The sequence below is a fragment of the Cetorhinus maximus genome, chromosome 14 (genome assembly GCF_964194155.1).
Source record: "Cetorhinus maximus chromosome 14, sCetMax3.hap1.1, whole genome shotgun sequence".
NCBI classification, from domain to species: domain Eukaryota; kingdom Metazoa; phylum Chordata; class Chondrichthyes; order Lamniformes; family Cetorhinidae; genus Cetorhinus; species Cetorhinus maximus.
In genome coordinates, this window is record NC_135892.1 from 112,178,927 (window position 1) to 112,198,211 (window position 19,285).

The following is a 19,285-nucleotide window of genomic DNA, read 5'->3' on the forward strand; positions in this document are numbered from 1 at the left end:
ACAGTTTGGCAGGGTAGTACATTGGGAGAAGATGATGGTAGGGCAGGAGAGGACCACATTATTCTTGGAGAACCTGAAGGAGCCCACAAAAATAACTTTAAACTGCTCTTCTGCCAGGTTTGACTTTGGAAATAGGAAGAGGTTTGTTGGAAGTATAAAATTGGGATGGGGTTTGCTTGAGTTATATGGCCTTTTTCACTTCCTAAAACTTCCCAAGTTCCAGAATTGTATTGCAATGGTGTTCCATGAACCTGCTCCAAACATTCCTGTGATTGTGACACAGGCCTACTAGGGGCACTGTATCTGGAAAACCTTCTAAGTATCGATTAACTATACAACAGCTACTAGGATTCCCTTCTCCTGTTATCCATCTTACAACATGGTTAACACCAAGTAAGATTATATTCACTGTGGGACATTTTCTGGTTTCCACTTGTCTCCAATTCACGTGGCAGAATTGTGGCACACTAAAAATAGGAAATACCACACAGTTCACAGTTACATTAAGTGCTCTTTGAGAGAACTCTGCATATATTTCCCACAATATTTTTTATGAGCTGTTTGTGTGTGTGGGGGGACTGTGTGCACAATTATGTGTATGTGTTTGTGTGTGTGCACAGGTATGTACTGTGTTTGTGTGTGTGCACACATATGTGTGCGAGCATGCACATGTCTATGTACATACACATGTCTGAGTTTGTATGCATATGTGGCTTCCGCTCATTTAGGTTTCAGGATCCTGAAATCAAGTTCATTTCAGAAACCAGAAAACTTCTTTTATTTCATATTTGTTGGTGAATTAGTTGGCAAACATTAAAAGACAATGCTAATGAAGGCTAATGAGTTATATTCTCCAGTGCACACTTCAACTTCCTGTTTTTAACATCGTACAGATTTTGTTGTGAATTGAATCCATATGGAAACAACATACAGCTGTAAACATTCCAAAGCCACATCAGTATAGAAAAGGTTAACACGTTTAAATTTGAATTGCCCTGCACTGCCAACATTTTTCTTTCTCAGGTTAGTTATCAAGTTAGGACATGGATAAATAGAAAGATGGGAACAGTTGCATTTATATTGCCTCTTATCACATCAACAAATTATCTCCATGAAGTGACCATGGTTATGTCGGCAAGCATGACAGCCATTTTGTGCCAACAATATCTTACGAACAACAGCGAGGTATGTAACCAGGTCATCTGTTAGTGTTTGTGTTGGCTGAGAGAGAAATATTGGTGAGGACACGAAAAGAAACTTCCTGCTCTTCTTCAACACTCTGCGAGCCTCTAAGGTTCATCTGAACAGAGAGAAACTCGGCACGGATGACAACTCCTACAACGCACCATTCATTCAGTACCGCACTGGAGTATCAATCTAGATTGAGAGTTTATTTTGGGGTTTCACACCACAAACTTTAACCCAGAGTGCCAGGTGAAGGTTGGAGGCATTTCTGCAGAGAGAATTCAAGGGCCGTAGCCTCCCTTCATTTCCCAGCTGCCAATTTCAGGATGGTACTTCAGAAGGGTCAGCTTGCTTTATGAGGCAACACTTTCGGTTTCGGGTTCAACCTGTTAAACACACATACTCCAGAGTGATACTGAGGGATTGTTGCACTGAAGAAGATGCTGTCTTTTAGATGAGATGTTAAGCCTCACCTGCTCTCTCAAGTGGACATGGGAGATCTCATAATACAGCAAGGGAGATTTTCCCAGTGTTCCGGCCAACATTTATCCCTTACCCAACAGCTAAAACTGAGGAACTGGTTACTGTCACATTGCTATTTGAGGGAGCTTGCTGTGCAGAAATTGATTGCTATGTTTCCCAACATTTTACAACAGTGATGGCACTTCCAAAGTACTTTATTGGTCGCAGGACTTTGGGATGTCCTGAAGACATGGAAGCTGTTGTATAAATGCAAGGTTATTCTTTAGGACATCAAATTTCACTATTAAGCATGCCCTAAGTCAGAAAGAGGTATCACACAATTTATATGTAGAATAGAGCTCCCCCAAGGTTGCCCTCACAATGTGCCTGAGCCTTAACATCTGAAAGGCTTTTCATATTGTACCAGTGCCATACTGTCTTCAAGAGACATTACCAACTTAATGCTAATTCAGGACAGATTTATGCTGAGAAGTCCCAGGAACAAAATTGAGGCTCTTAGATTGGTTTCAAATCAGATCCTACAGTTGAACGGATAAGAGAGACTCAGTCTGGAGTGAATTCAAACCACAGTCCATGGAAATGAAATGCTGTTGTCACTGCATAATCCACTGCACCATCCAATTTCCTCTCTTTTTATCCATGTCTTGGAATCCTTTGTTAATTCTCTCCAGTTGCAACATTAAGTCACGAACAAAATATATTATTCTACTAGCCAACTAATAAAATTGAGATAAAAATTTATTGCTGTTTTATTGAATCACACAGTAAGGCACGGCTGCTTGTGTGAATGAAAGGAAGCAGGGGATACACAAGAAGTCAGAACTGCAGGAACACTGGGAATTCGACGAATTGTAGGAGGTTACAGAGATAACAAGGGTTGAGGGCATGGAGGGATTTCAAAATAAGGATGAGAATCTTACATTTGAGGTGTCGCTGGATTGGTAACCAATGTAGGTCAGCAGGGAAGATGGGTGAATTGGCTTGATGCAAGTTAGGATATAAGCAGAAGAGTATTGGATAACTAACCAAATTATCTGTAAAAAGAGCCGGTATGTTAAAAATAAAACCCTCTTTTATTCCCCTCATGATTACCATCAACTGGTTGCAGCTTTATTCTGTAGGAGGTTGCTGCCCTGTGAGAGTTCCACTGGATGCAAAAGTTGTCCCAGTCGACTTTGTATGTCTGTAGTCCTGTCACATTTAGGTATACTAGGAGAGAAAAGAAAGACCAAAGAATATTTTATTCCATGTCATGAGCAACATCAGAAACAACTGCACACATTACCGCTTAGCTGAAGTCTCGTGTCACAGTCCTACTGAATTTTTGTAAACATGGGAATTGCTGGATGAAAAAAGCCCCAGGTCCATCTGGTTCTCCTTCTACCATCCTGGCATTTGCACGATACCACAATAATTGAGTTGTTGACTAATCACAGATATCAAACTCACAAATATGAAGTGAGAGTAGTGGAGGAGGAGGAGAAAATACCAGAAGAAATAGTGAGAACTGAGCAAGATGTGCACTGGTGACAGGTGCTACAATGTCTTACTGATGGTCTCGGCAGGATATGTGTTAGAATCTAAAGCTAGACACGGCAACTTCATTCAAGGGAAAGGTGTCATCACTCCTCAGCTCATAGATGGCAAGGGTCTTGTTCATCAGTGAACAGACATTTTGGAGGACGATGCAGAGAAGGGCAGTGAGAGTTGGCCCACTGAAAGAGTTCTCTGGGTTAACACGAGGAGTGGTGAGTTGGATGGGCAGGAGATTGGCAAGATTAGTTCCCAGCTGGCACACTGGGTAGGTAGGTGAGTGAGAGAGAAAGATGGTGCAGTTGGGGTCGCTGCACATAAGGAGGCAGTGATGAGTCCTAGATTGTCCCATTGGAGGATGTCAAGAGGTACAGATGGAACCTGCAAGCTTATCTAAGAGGAAGTCAAGCTTGTGATCACGGCAGGAGCGTAGGAAGGTTGAGGATTGCTGTAGGGTTGGAGAGAGAATTTTGGAGGGAAGAGTAACCAAGAGGCAAGAAATGAAAGAAATCATGATGATAGGAAAGAGGGGGAAAGAAAAAGAAATGAAAAAGGGTTAGAAAAAAGGTGACCACTCAAGAGTGGAGTCTGGATGGTAGTGTCTGATAGTTGATGTTGAAGTATGGATACACAAATTGTGTGCAAGACTTTTACTTATATTTGTGCATGAAAGCATTAAATGGTGAGGTTTTAATCCCTTCACCTACATTCTGAAATAAACTTTTCACCACATGACCTCAAAGTTGGCTTGAACTCTAAAGTGTGAAGTCTGCGTTGGCTAGAACGAAGGGTTGATAGGAATATCCTGCCACTTTTCTGTGGGGAATGAAAACTGAGCGTGTGCAGGGGCTGGTAATTTAACACTGGCCAACATTTCGACTGAACCTGGCAGCTGTCAGTGTAATCCCAGAGGAAATCAGCATTCAGCAAAAAAAAACTATCCTGCAAATGCAATGTGTGATCTGTCTAGAGAGCAAAAGGAGGCCACAGGCAGATTGATGTGGAGCAAAAGCAACACCTCTTTACCTTCCTTGAACAGGCGAAGGGAGGAATGGAGAGGATACTTTGGAGGGGGAGGTGTCCAGGTAATGTTTCAAGAGGAAAGGCTCACAACTACCTTCTCAAGGGGAAATAAATGCCAGCCTTGCCAGTGACACCACATTTGTGGCTCTTAATCTCTCTTGTCACTCCTTCATGCCACTAGTACCTTGCTCCTCTTGGGAACTCCAAAAATGAATGCTGGCATACTATTCAACAGCCAAACCCAACCATCTGAACAAGTGACATTTTCTTATTTGTTCTCAGGATCAGGAAGAGCAGCACAACATGCTGCACATGAGGGTGACCATTCGACCTGTCTTAATTTATCTGTCCAGAGTCAGCCAATATTGCTGCACAGAATTGTACCTTATAGTTTTCCAGACTTGTCACCTCGCCCACTATTTGAAAGGGTCACTGGAGGTCATTTTAACTTTGGACAAGGATGCTACCAGGCAATATGGATTCAGCAGCCATTGGCACCATTGGAGGTGGTCAACTGAACTGATATTGTCTGTGTTTTACGATCACTCTGTGCATAATGAGCCTCCTGAAGTCAGTCCTGAAACACCTTTTCACCATTTTGAATTTGTACTCCTCATTCTATTCCCACAGTTTAATTTACTCGAGGATTCATGATTTACTTTTTATTTTCTCTGCACCACTTTCTATGTTATATACAACTTGAATTGAATCATGGGGCAGAATTTTCTGTCTGTCGGGCAGGCTGGCCCGACCCAATCTCCGCCAGAGAAGCGGGCCCCGCCACTATTTTAAGTGGGCGGGCCAATTAAGGCCCACCCAGCGTTATGTCTGCCAGGAAGCGCTACGCGGGCGGGGGGGGGGGTGGGGAATTCCCCAAAAGAGACAGTGCACTCTTTTGCGCATGCGCACGAAATAGCGCACATCTCCCCGAGGCAAAGTGCTGTCTCAGAGAGATCGCTGACAGCTGTATAAACTTTAAAAATAGAAAAATAAAAATATCCTTAACATGTCCCCCGAGATGGGACATGTTCATAAATTTCACTGAAACTTTAATAAACTTTTTAAAACCCTGCTTGAAACCTCATCCCGCCGGTGGATGAGGTTTCATGTTTTTTCAGAAGCCCGCCGGGGCTCCTGGCCCTCCCGCTGACCTTAAGGTTGGATGGGCAGGGCCTTTAATTGTTTTAATTATCCTGTCAATGGCCTCAATTGGCCATTGACAGGTTGGCGGGTGGACAGCTGATTTCGCCGTGCCCCTGCCTTCCTGAAGGCTTAAATGGGGCAGGATGATGGCAGGGGTTCCCCCCAACGTCATGCCGTGTCATTTTCACGTCAGCAAGCAGGCCCCGCCCCCTGCTCGCCGACGGCAAAGTTCAGCCCAAAGTGTTTCTGGGTCCAGTGGAGACACGTTCGGAGGCATTATCAGGAGCAGAGTTGGAAAAGAGCATGTCTGGTTGGCTCCTGGACACGTCCCCACTTCCAAGTGTCTAACCAGGGTCAACAGAGCGGAGGTTACTAACCCGACAGTAGCGGGTAGCCAAATAGACCATTAATGGAGCAAATGGGGGAAAGGTGATGACATAGACGGGATGTTCCCAATGGTGGACAGGCCCCACCCCCCGGTTACTCTGTTGAACCTGGAACCCCACAGATAACTGGAGACAGCTCCCCGGCAAAAGACCAGGGCAGCTATCGAAGCCTCCTCTCCATCACCCTAGCATGGACCTGATGTCATGAACCTGCCAAAGTCGTAGCCAGAGTCTCCTCCTCCACAATGATGGCCTGATATCTGTGGCCAGGCCAGGCGTGATTTTTAATTTTTCCCAATGCTGTCGAGAGCGACTCCATTTTGCGACACCCTTGTGATCTCCTGCCTGCCTCAGCAGTGTCCACTTCTCCTGGTGGGGCTGCCAGCCAGCTATAACTGCAAGCCCTCTGACTGGGCCTCCATGATCCACATGCTGTCCTTAATTGGACGGGGGCTCCCGGAGGCAGCGTCTTAATTGGCCACATCCAGGAAGCTGGTGACCAACACCCCACCGCGACTACTTCAGTGTTCCCGATCTGGGAGTGAGGCTGAAGTTGGTTACCCAACTGGGAAAATTCAACCCATCGGGCAGAATCATCCGTGCCCGCTGGTGTCAGGCATGCTCGGTGTTGTGAGCAGACTATATGGCGAGAAGGCCAAAAATCATTTTCACGACGTTATAAAACCAGTTTTTCATCATCCGTTCAGCCTGTGGATGGGGGTTGCGTCTCCCGCCATCAGACGCCAGGAACCTCATTGGAATACATCTGCATATCATTATAAGGTCAGCCCGCTGGACTCATCAGCGTGATTGCATGCCGACGTGTTTCACAACAGCATACAAGTGACGTGCGCCTGGTGAGCTGCACTTTGCTCAGGTCTTTGAAGTCTATTTGCCTACCTTACTTCAAGCAGCACTCACAGTCATCAGTGTCAGGCTTCACAGACACCACCCGCATTACTTTCAGCGGGGCCTTACGGGCAGGTCTCTGCCGACCAGACCAGCCATAAGGCGGGGGGTGGCTTTGTACGTCTGCAGGGCTAGGGCTTGCTTGGGGAAGGGGGAGAAGTGGCCTCAGGCAAGGGAAGAAGCTGGAGGGTTATACTAGGGAAGGGGGGTATCCCAGGGTGTGTGTGGGGTCACATGTTGATCTGTGCAAGTGGCCTCAAGATGTTGGGGGCTGAGGAGGCAGTCTCCAGAGGAGATGAGGCCAGATGGAGATGTCAGAGTGTGTGTGAAAGAATGAATGGCGATGTCCCTTGAGCTGGCAATGAATGTGGGCTTGAGTCTGTGAGATTAGAGGGATGAGATGGTTGCCTTACCCTGGCGGCACAGATGAGATCATTTGTCCTCTATCTGCATTGGATAGTCAACCTTCTCTGTGCAGCACTGGCACTGATCACCACTGTCATCACCTACCAAGCCAGAGTCGTAATGTTGCTGCCCCTCTTGTGGTCAGAGTGAGGGTAGATGACACCAGGGCAGGCATCCATGGCATCCAAAAGGCACTCGAGGGACGCATCACTAAACCTGGGGGCTGCACAGGCTTTTTGCCTTAAGGGGCCATCCTGAGCAGTTGTCCTGGGCTGGATGCACTGAGAGGTGTGCACGCGGCTGCATTTTATATATGACGTGCTAAAGCTGCGAGGTGATGGCATGGTGGGCGAATGAGAGCCCGCCCGCCATGGAAACGTCGTGTTTCCCAGGAATGCATAATTAATGTCGCGGGATTGGGGTGATACGGTGTGAAACGCCGCCATTGTGGCCGACGGATAAAACCTCATTTTACCTGCCCGCTACCGCATTTAGTGCAAACTTGGGATGATTCCGCCCATAAAACACACAACCCAGAGAGAAGCCATTCAATCCATTGTGTCTGTACCAGCTCTTTCGATGAGTTAATTCGTCCCATTCCCCTATTGTGCCTCATAAACCTGAACATGTTTCCATTTCAAGAATTTATTCAATCCCATTTTGAAAGTTAGAATTGAAAATACTTTGCCCAGCCTTTCAAGCTGTGCATTCCAGTTCAAAAGAGCATATAAAAAAAGTCCTCCTCATCTCACCTCTGATTCTTTTGTCAATTATCTGAAATCTGCACCGACACTCCTGCCACTGGGAAACATTTCTCTGTATTTATCAAAACCCCTCGTAACTTTGAACACCTCTTAAATCTTCCCTTAATCTTCTCTGGTCTAAGGGGAATAATCCCAGCTTCCTTCATCATCTTTCTTTCATCAGTGACTGGAGCTACAGCCAAAGTTCAAAGCTGAGCCTGCTCCTGCCTTACCCCACGCTGTTCATTTGGTACCGTCTCACTGGATAGCGATTAAATGCTAGCGTTGCCAGCCACACCGATGTACCCAAATGAATGAAAACAAAACTGGGGCATGATCACTGGACATTATCCCACCCCTCAACCAGGGGTGCTGAGAGCAAGTGCAAAGCCCTTACCCTGCTCCGTACAGAGAAGCTCTGTGCTTGGGGCCTGTGTAGCTCAGCTTAAGCATTGATTGAACTCATTACAACTTGACATCGAAACACCAATTCAACGCTCAGGCAGAGCATTTTGAAACTGAGGGCGTTTTTCTCACCCCTTTGAGCTGTAATTGGAAAATACTAAGCAGAGGTATCGCTAAAGGGACTGCATGCCTGGTTGTTTGGTATTAAATAATGGTGTCACTGCTGGTGCTACAGCATCACAAATTTGTTCTAGCATTAAGCAAGGTAAACTATTAAAGCCACCAGTGTAACAAAAACGTCAATGCCTGTGTGCTTGATCACTTTCCTTTTATCTTTTGCACGGGGCCTCTCAAGAGTGAAGAGGCCCAGGTTGGCATTGCCTGTGTGGCACCTTCGTGGCCAGCCAGACGCATCAGGGACCACCTGTCAAGGGCAGCATGTTTCTCCAAACTGGGACAGTCTCCTGATAAGGCCCAGTGGCTGAAGGCAGGCATGGACATATGAGTGAGTGTAAAGAGAAACCAAAAGCAGCCCTTTTTTGCCTCAATAAAAAATTATGCCAAAGCAACTCACGGGTAGTGCCTTGACCCTCCAGCGGCCCGCTGCTTCCTGAATCGTAGATGGCATAGACATTGACGTCGTATGGTGCGCCAGGCTTCAGATTCTGCGGCGTGTAAGATGTCACATCCCCCACGAACAACTCCATTTTCTCATTGGTGCCTGAAACAACAAGTCATTGCATACGTTAAATTTTAGTCTGAACACCTCTCTCGCTGCTTTTTCTCTTTATCCTGGGGCCTCCGAATGCATGGGTTATGCGGCCTTACATAGTTGGGGGAAAGGGGAGCAGAAAAACAGTCGGACAAATGTGAAAATAACCTGCCAACGCTGCGCAACCATTCTGATGAAATTGACATCATAATCTCACAGAGGGGTGGAAACTGATTCGGGCACAGGGGGATCGATTTGAAACCGGGCCTCCATGGAGGTTCAGGCCTTGTGTCTTAAATTGAGCCTCAGATCCTTAATTGGGCTTCAGATCCCCAATTCAGCATCGGGATCAAGAGTTGGGCCTGATTATCTGGGTGAGCTTCTATCTGTTACAACTTGCAGAGGCAGTTCAGCCATTTTAGTGAGACAAATAGGAACAAAGTTAAGTCTGATGGAGCATCGGCAGGGGGTTGAAGGGTGGCAGATCATGATACTGGGGAGCCAGAGCAGCACTCCTGTTCCTCCTGGCTCCACAGGGATTTTTTTTTGCAATTTTTTCTTAAAAACACTAATGTTTTAATAGTTGAAGAACCCCAATCGGAGCAGGCCTGGCTCTCAGTCCAAACCACTTTCTGCAACAGTGGCTTAGAACAGTTGTTAGGTCCCATTATTTACATTTGTAAGGGGATGAAGCCTGTTTTGAGCAACCATACACAAGCCAATGCTGTGCCAGACATCTTTCAGGCTGAAAGGGCAGGTTGATCCCCAAAATTAGCCCCCGTTATGGAAATTCCAGTGCAAACAGCTCCAATTTTCATCAGAGATTATGTCAGGGCCCGACTTCTAGAAACAGTACTTTGTTTCACTCCCGTTTAATTCCACACGTTAGATTGATTCACAAAATAAACTCATTGTGCTTGGACTGAACTCCGTTCGTGTTTTAAAAGCAAAATACTTTGCTTTGAAATAAAAACAGAAAGTGGTGGAAAATCTCAGCAGGTCTGGCAGCATCTGTGGAGAGAGAGAGAGAGAAACAGAGCTAATGTTTCGAGTCCAATATGGCTCTACTTCAGAACTGACTGTTAATTTTGTCCCAGGTTAACTTTGCTAAAAGCCTTCCCGCCACCAAATTTAAACATACAGGATACATGCCTGCCTTACTGGCTGCACTTTCTCCAGTTGTTGCCACTCTAAACTGAACCAGGCTTATGGTCTGCACTATGCACACAAAGGAGCTACTGACGGGGAGATTTTGTCTTTCCTACTCCCCCAGTCCCTCCCCAAATCTCGGAATCATTATATGGTTACAGCACAGCCTGTTGTGTTTGTCTTGGTGCTCCAGAGTGACTCAGCTAGTCCAACCTCCCTGCCTATTCCCTGAAACGCTGCACTTTTTCTGATCAAATAATTATCCAACACCCTTTTGAAAGCCAGGATTGAGCCTGCCTCCGACATGTTCCCCCCCCACCCCCCTCCACCCCCCAACCCACTCCCCATCCAAAGGTCTTTCCTAGGTAGCAGTGCAATGGGCAGCACGTCCAGGTGAGCCATTCCCATGGGGTAGCTGAACTCGCCCTCTGCTGGCCCCCTGTCCGAGGGCTGCTAGATGGAAAGCACAATCAGAAACTCTTGACTGACCTCTTACCCCTCCCTGGCTCTGCAAGCTCTGGTTAAGGTGTGCCAACTCAGGAGGTGAAAACTCAGCTCTGTCAGGCCAGGCAAGGTGGACCAGGTGCACCAGGCGGGTGCAGCGGGCAGGCCTGAGAGTGGCCAGGAGGTGGCCCGCCACCCACAATCAGCCCCTGGCCGCAATTTCATGCCAGTTAACAGCCAGCCAGCGTGAAAGGCGCGCAGAAAGGCTCAGTGCTGCCAGGGTAGGGGCGGGAGGAGGGCAAGCGCTGAAGTCAGCGCGGGCGCGCGGCGAGCACACAATGAAAACTCCCTGAAGGCAGAGAGCTGCCTCGAGGAGCTGGATAGTCTAAAGCCATCAAATAAAGATTTCAAAATGCAGAAAAAAACGTCCACACCTTGGACTCACTAACCTAAACATACAGATTATAAAAAGCTCTGCACAAACATTTCTGTTTTTTTTAAAAAATTAATGTCAAAAACCTCATCCTGCCCTCGGGCGAGACCTCCTCAAAAATCCAAAGGCTGCCTGGCCGATTTGCCTGCCCGCCAACCGCAACGTTGGACGGACAGTGAAAAATCCAGGTTAATTAATACATTAATGGCCTTAATAGGCCTCTTCATTGTTGGCGGGCACGCCGCTGACTCCTGCCCGCGCCCGCCAACCAAAATATCGCCCAAGTGAGTGATAACGTCGGGATGCTAGCTCAACGTCATCGCGCACTCTTTACGCTCGGGCGTGGGGGGCGCATGCCCGTACACCAAGCGAAAAATCCTGCCCTATGTGTAAAAGAGCAGGAGGATGTGACATGTGCAGCACAGATGTTGGTATTCACCTACCTGAAGGTTGGTAAACAAGTTTGTATCCAAGTACTGGCGATGGAGCGGGATCCCAGGTCACACGGAACCGAGTGTACCACTCGTCAGACACGCGTAGATTGCGAGGTTCCAACAGACCCACTGAGGGGGATAAAGGAGACACATTAAAGACCAAGCAGAAACCCTTGAAATATTTCACAGATAAAGTAAGAAAGTGGCTGAGATTTGTCTCCTGCTCACTGAACCCCTGCTCCTGCTGTTTGACTTTGATGGGTCTTGGTATCCAAGTAGGTCTGTTGGCAAAGATTCAGAAACAGAAAAGGGGAAGGTACCTCAATAGAAAAATAACACACACTCTCAAAACAAAGTACAAGCTGGGGGTCTCCTACAAACCTCCCAAACTTAGAGTTACCACACATAGAATCATAGAAGGAGACCATTCGGCCCATTGTGCCTGTGCTGGCTCTTGGCAATATCAATCCAATCAGTCTCTCTCCCTCTGCACTTTCCCCTAGACCCCTGGAAATTTCTTCTTTTCAGTTATTTATCCAATTTGTTTTGAAAGTTACTATTGAATTGGCTGCCACCGCCCTTTCAGGCAGTGCATTCCAAATCACGACAACTCGCTGTGTGAAAATTATTCTCCTCATCTCCCCTCTGCTTGTTTTGCCAGTTAGTTTAAATCTCTGTCCTCTGGTTACAAAGTTATATGGATGGAAAGATACACACATGTCCACACACATAACGGGATAATTTACACACATGTCCATACACACAATTTAAATGTCAGATGATAGTCTAAAAGAGCCGATATTGAATTGGGCAAACATTAAACCCCGTGCCTGATTTTCCTTCGCACAGATCTCAACATAAACAAAAATAACCTTAATTTATATTGCACATTTAACATAACAAAACAACCCAAGTGCTTAATCATTTACCTCCATGCCTTTTAGTCGATTTACCTAATCAACCTTAGCCAGCTCTCCCCTCCTAAATTTAAACAAAGCCAATTACATAGGTATGATTCTTTTTTGTGACTAGAGTATTTTTTTTCAAATTTAATATGGAATTCAATTGTATTGTGATCACTATTTCCCAGCGGATCCTTTGCTATGACATTACTAATTTATCCTGCCTCACTGTGCAATACTAGATCTAAAATAGCTTTATCCCTAGTTGCTTTCACAACATATTGCTCCAGGAAACTGTCAGAAAAGCATTGTATGAACTCATCTTCCAGCTCACTCTTGCCAATTTCATTGCTCAAGGCTATATTAGGATTAAAGTCCCCCATAACTACTACATTGCTTTTGTTACTAGCTCCAATAATTGCCTGTTTAATCCAATGGTATAATTACTGTTAGGAGTTCTATAAATTACTCCCCACCAGTGTTTTATGGCCCTTGCTTTTCCTAACCTCCATCTATACTGATTCTACTTCCTGATTTTCTAAGCCAAGATCCTTTCTCACCAATGTCCTTAAGTCATCCTTTATTATCAGGGCTACCCCTCCTCCTTTCCACTCTGCCTGTCTTTTCGAAATGTTGTGTACCCTGGAATATTTATTTCTCAGCCTCGGATACCTTGTAACCATGGGCAGGATATTACGTGTCGGCGAGTGGGGGCGGGGCCCACTCGCCAACGCGTAAAATGACGCGCGGTGACATTGGGCGGAACTCCCGACGTCACCACGCCCCACTTAAATTTTCAGGAAGGTGGGGGCGCAACCAATTGAGGCCATTGACAGAGGCAATTAAGTAATTAAAGGACCTGCCCATCCAACCTTAAGGTTGGCGGGCAGGCCAGGAGCTCCGGCACGAATTAGAAAAAGCATGAAACCTCATCCACAGGCGGGATGAGGTTTCATGTAGGTTTTTAAAAGTTTTAATAAAGTTTTTGTGAAAATTATGGACATGTCCCAACCTATGTGACATTGTCACAAGAGGGGACATGTTAGGGAAATTTTATTTTTCTATTTTTAGGTTTTTAACATTTTGAGCCGATCTCCCTAAGGCTGCACTTAGCCTCAGGGAGATGAGTGCGCTCTTTCGTGCGCATGCGTGAAAGAGAGCACTCTTGATTTTGGGATTCCCTCCCCCACCCGCACAGGGAGTGCACAGTGCCTTAATTGGCCCACCCACGTAAAATGCACCATGCACCCAATTGGGGGCGCCGATCGGAAGCACGCCTGTGCCCTTCAACTTCGCCCCCGATGAGGATAAAATTCAGCCCCATGTCTCTGTATTGGCAATTAGACCTAAACCATTTATCTCTATTGTACCAGTAGTTCGTCTATCTTATTGTAGATGCTCTGTGCATTCACATAAAGTGACTTCATTTTTTTTTTACTACTATTCCCTGAATGGGCCTTACTCTTTGATGCACTATTACCGTTAAACACTCTGTCCCTCCCTCCCTGCCTCACTCAGCTTGCTTTACCCACATTGAGATACTTTTGTATTGCCTCGACTTCCATCTTTGGATTTATAAATCTCCCTTTGCCTGAATCCTCCTTCCCCTCTGTTAGTTTCAAGCCATTTTCCACCTCTCTGACCATATTTTCTGGTGCACTCTTATATTTGTAGACTCTGTCCCTTCCTGTCACACTCAGGTTACAATCACATATATCATTACCCTGCACTATTGCCTTGTCCTTTCACTTTAACTTTACAATCTCCCCTCACATGAATCCTCTCCCCCGCTATTTACTTTAAAGCTCTCTCCTAGTTATATAACTTGCCAGGACACTGAGAAGACAGACAGGAGCTGAGTTTAAAGACAGTACCGCCTACAGGAGGGCACTGGGCATGTCAACCTAGATTATGTGCACACATTTTAGGATTGGAATTTGAACCCACAAACTCTCAAACTCAGAGTTCAGAGTGTTACCCACTGAGCCATGGCTGGCACCCTTAGTGAATTATAATGTACAGAAGTCACTGAATACCCAATCACCCAGCCTGCTCTTCTCAACATTCCAGCATTAAATCAATCTTCAAGGTTGGAAGATAGCAGCCAATTCTTGATTTCTTTTTTGGCTGGATTTTGAAACGGGATTCGTAATAGACGTTGGCCATAAAATAGTGGAAATAAGCTTGGAAGCCCTGGGTTAATGAAGAGTCACTGTATCCAGTTAGTTGATCTCAGCTGAGACAGTGCTTGGAGACATTGCAATTAGCCTCAATGTCCCCAGGCTAAGGAGGGGGGGAAGCGGGGAATGGTAGTGTAGTGTAATGTCTACCGGACTAGTAACCCAGAGGTCCATATGAATCATTTATACTAGAACAAGAGTTTAAATTCCCAAAGCAGCTTGAGTGTTCAAATTAATTTTATAAAGAAATCTGGAATCATTGCCATGATTAGCTCGATTACCATAAAAACTCAACAAGTTCACTAATGTTCTTTGGGGAGGGAAACCTGCCATTCTGGGCTGACTCCAGTCCCACACCAACATAGTTAACTCTTAACTGCTCTCTGAATTGACCCAGCAAGCCATTCAGTTGTATCAAACTGCTGCAAAGAATTAACATATTCGTGAGAATTCCATCACTATGCAGACTGCAGCGGTTCAAGCAGGTCCATCAGGGAGCAAGGCATGGGCAATAAATGCTGGCCTTGCCAGCAACGCCCACATTCATGTAAAATGTGTCTGTATCCACCTTGGGTGAGGGCAGTGTGGAGGGAGTCTTCCTGGGTGGCCTGGGAAATGCTGGCCCCTCAACTAATGTCAACTAAAAATATAGACTGATCGCTCAATTGTCTCAGTGTCATCTGTGGGATTTGCTGTGAGAAAAGTAACTGACACATTCCCCTGTCTAGCAATAGTGACTACACCCATAAAGGTACAAAATGCGTATGAAATGCTTTGAAATTGCAAGTCTTTTCTTTTTCCCTGGAGCGAGAATTCAGGAGATAAAACGGCGAGAGTTCGGCAGGTAAAATGGCGAGAGATCGGCAGATAAAACAGCGAGAGTTCAGGAGATCAAAACAGCGAGAGTTCAGGAGATAAAACAGCGAGAGTTCAGGAGATAAAACAGCGAGAGTTCAGGAGATAAAACAGCGCGAGTTCAGGAGATAAAACAGCGAGAGTTCAAGAGATAAAACAGCGAGAGTTCAGGGGGAGATAAAACAGCGAGAGTTCAGGGGGAGATAAAACAGCGAGAGTTCAGGGGGAGATAAAACAGCAAGAGTTCAGGGGGAGATAAAACAGCGAGAGTTCAGGGGGAGATAAAACAGCGAGAGTTCAGGGGGAGATAAAACAGCGAAAGTTCAGGGGGAGATAAAACAGCGAGAGTTCAGGGGGAGATAAAACAGCGAGAGTTCAGAGGGAGATAAAACAGCGAGAGTTCAGGGGGAGATAAGACAGTGAGAGTTCAGGGGGAGATAAAACAGCGAGAGTTCAGGGGGAGATAAGACAGCGGGGGTTCAGGAGATAAAACAGCGAGAGTTCAGGAGATAAAACAGCGAGAGTTCAGGGGGAGATAAAACAGCGAGAGTTCAGGGGGAGATAAGACAGCGGGAGTTCAGGAACTAAAACAGCGAGAGTTCAGGTGAGAAAACAACAAGAGTTCAGGAGATGAAACAATGAGAACTCAGGAGTTTTTGAAGATGTAACAGAGATGGATGATGAGGGCAAGGCCATTGATGTGGTGTATATGGACTTCCAAAAGGCGTTCGATAAAGTGCCACACAACAGACTTGTGAGGAAAGTTATGAGTCATGGAAGAAAAGGGACAGTAGCAATGTGAATACAAAATTGGCTAAGGGATAGGAAACAGAGAGTAGTGGTTAATGGGTATTTTTCAGGCTGGAAGAAGGTTTGTAGTGGAGTTCCCCAGGGGTTGGTATTGGGACACTTGCTTTTCCTGGTGTGCAGGGGACAATTTCAAAGTTTGCGGATGACACAAAACTCGGGAGAATTGTAAACTGTGAGGAGGACAATGTAGAACTTCAAAAGGGCATTGACACATTGGTGGAGTAGGCAGATGGGTGGTAGGGGAAACTCAACGCAGAGAAGTGTGAGACGATACACTTTGGTACAATGGACATGCAGAGGCAGTATAAAATAAAGGATATTATTCTAAAGGGTGTGCAGGAGCAGAGAGACCTGGTTGTATATGTACATAAGTCATTAAAGGTGGCAGGTGAGGTAGAGAGAGCTGTTTCTAAAGCATACAGTATTCAAGGCTTCATTAATAGGGGCATAGAGTACAAGAGTAGGGAGGTTATGATGAGCTTAAAAAAGACACTGGTTCGGCCTCATCTGGAGTATTTTGTACAGTTCTGGGTGCCGCACTATAGGAAGGATGTGAACGCATTGGTGGGAGTGCAGAAGAGGTTTACAAGAATGGTTCCAGGGAGGAGACACTTCAGTTATGAGGAAAGATTGGAGAAGTTGGGACTGTTTTCCTTGGAGAGGAGAAGGCTAAGAGGAGACTGGATAGAAGTTTTCAAAATCATGAGGGGTCCTGACAGAGTAGATAGGGAGAAACTGTTCCCCCTTGTAAACGGATCGAGAACCAGAGGGCACAGTTTTAAAGAGTTTTGCAAAATAAGCAAATGAGAGGTGAGAAAAAACTTTTTCACACAGCGAGTGGTTCGAGTTTGGAATGCACTGCCTGGAAGTGTGGTGGAGGCAGGTTCAATTGAGGCATTCAAGAGGGCATTGGATGATTATTAAAATAGAAACAATGTGCAGGTTTACGGGGAAAAGGCAGGAGATTGGCGCTAAGTTAAAATGCTCAGAGAGCCGGTGCAGACACGATGGGCCGAATGGCCTCCTTCTACAATTTTGTGATTCTGTGATACATGAGAAAGCCAATAAATGCAATATCCTGTATATGTATGTGATTAGCTGTCAACTCTGCAAACATCTTTAAAATGGAATACCAGAAAATAACAATACTGGTCCGAACAGGTCTTGTATACCTTAAAATGGAACACCAGTAAAAACTGGGAAATATGAGTACTGGTCCAAACTATTTTTGCCTTGAATCAAATGGTTGCTCAGCAATACATGTGTGGCAAATACAACACAGCGGATAAACAAGCAAATTAACCGGTACATATTCTATTCATTCTCAGGATGTGGACGTTGCTAGCAAGGTCAGCTTTTAATGTCTATTCCTAGTTGCCCTGGGCTTCCTGGGCCACTTCAGAGGGTAGTTAGGAGACAAGCACATGTGTAGGCCTGGCACCACATACAGACCCAGGCCAGGTAAGTACAGCAGGTTTCCTTCCCCAAAGGGAATGAGCTCCGGTTTTATACGACAAACCAGCAGCTTTATAGACACTTTTGCCGATATCAGCTATTTTGTCCAGAATTTTTTTTTTAAAACTGAATTTAATTTCACAAACTGCCATAATGGGATTTAAATTCTGGAATATTATCGTAGGCCTCTGGAATGTTAGCCTAGTAACACAACCTTTAAACCCTAACATACCTACATTGCTGTAATAAAGTCACTATCAACACTGAGGAATTGTCTATCATAACAGTAAATAAAGAGAAATTGTTTACACTGGCAGTTGGTAACCAGGGGACACAAATTTAATGTAATTAGTGAATGAACCAGAGCATTTTTTTTTTCAAAATTACATGGTGTTTTTGACAGACCAAACAACGAAAAACTGTTTCCTCTGGCGTGGGTCAGTAACCAGAGCTCAAAGACATAAAATAATTGATAAAATAATAACTAAAGAGATTTTTCTCACACACAAGGTTTTTAAAATCTGGAACTCGCTACCTGAAAGGATGGTGGAATCCGATTCCTTAGGACCTTTCAGAAGGCAATTGGACACGCACGGGCTAATTTATAGGGTTATGGGGAAACAGCTAAGCAACTAAACCAAATAGCTCTTTCAAAGAGCTGGCAGGGGCAAAGTGGTTCGAATATCCTCCTTCTGTGCTGTATCATTCTATGATCTATGATTCCTCATTGGTGACGATGAGGAGATGTTTTTTAACTCAGCGAGTTGCTGTGATCTGGAATGCGCTGCTTGACAGGGTGGTGGAAGTGGATTCAATATTAGCATTCAAAAGGGAATTGGATAGGTACTTGAAAAGGAAAGATTTGCTGGGCTATGGGGAAAGAGAGCGGGGTATTGGATCTAATTGGATAGCTCTTTCAATGAACAAGCACAGGTACCATGGGCCAAATGGCCTACGCCTGTGCTGTAAGATTCTATGACTAAACACATATGAATCCTGTATTCAGAAGGAATGAACAGTGGAAAGCCAAGCAACGATGCCAGCGAGGTATTGTATCATCTAATGATTGACACATGGGAAACTTTTCCGCCACTGGGTGGGGGGGTGGTGGGGGACAGAGTGTGGGAGCGGGCACGTGTGCCTCTGATCTGCACCCCCAGTCGGGGGCACGCCGCCATTTTATGTCCCAATTAAGGCCCACCCAGCGTGACGTCCGCCAGGAAGCGCTACACATTCCCTTTGCGGGCATATTTGACCTGAGTATTTGCCGTAGATTAGTGGTAACACTCTTACCTCTGCGTCAGAAGGTTGTGAGTTGAAGCCCACTCTGGACAGTTGAGGGTGTAATCTAGGCTGGATCTCCCATACAGTACTGAGAGGAGTCCTGTGCTGGGTGAAGTGCTGACTTTTGGATGGGTGTTGAACAAGGCCTTGTCTGCCCTTTCAGGAGGGCATGTAGCGGGACAGGTAGATAAGGTGTTTAAGGCGGCATATGCGATACTTGCCTTTATTAGTCGAGGAATAGAATATAAGAGTAGGGAAATTATGCTGGAACTGAATAAAACGCTGGCTCGGCCACAGCTAGAGTATTGCGTGCAGTTCTGGAATCTGCATTATAGGAAGGATGTGATTGCACTGGAGAGAGTGCAGAGGAGATTTACCAGGATGTTGCCTGGGCTGGAGAGTTTTAGTTATG

At 45.6% G+C, this 19,285-nt stretch overlaps 1 protein-coding gene across 3 annotated transcripts in view; it reads right to left on the minus strand.

Annotated features, from left to right (window-relative positions):
• col12a1a (collagen, type XII, alpha 1a) overlaps positions 1-19,285 on the minus strand; it is a 273,614-nt gene that overhangs the window by 124,732 nt on the left and 129,597 nt on the right. For all 3 annotated transcript variants that reach the window (XM_078557493.1, XM_078557491.1, XM_078557492.1), the window contains 3 exons: positions 11,397-11,516; positions 8,790-8,936; positions 2,761-2,877 (listed from right to left, as the gene is read on the minus strand). In XM_078557493.1, coding sequence (XP_078413619.1) covers positions 2,761-2,877; positions 8,790-8,936; positions 11,397-11,516 — 384 coding nt within the window. The remainder of the gene's footprint in view (positions 1-2,760; positions 2,878-8,789; positions 8,937-11,396; positions 11,517-19,285) is intronic.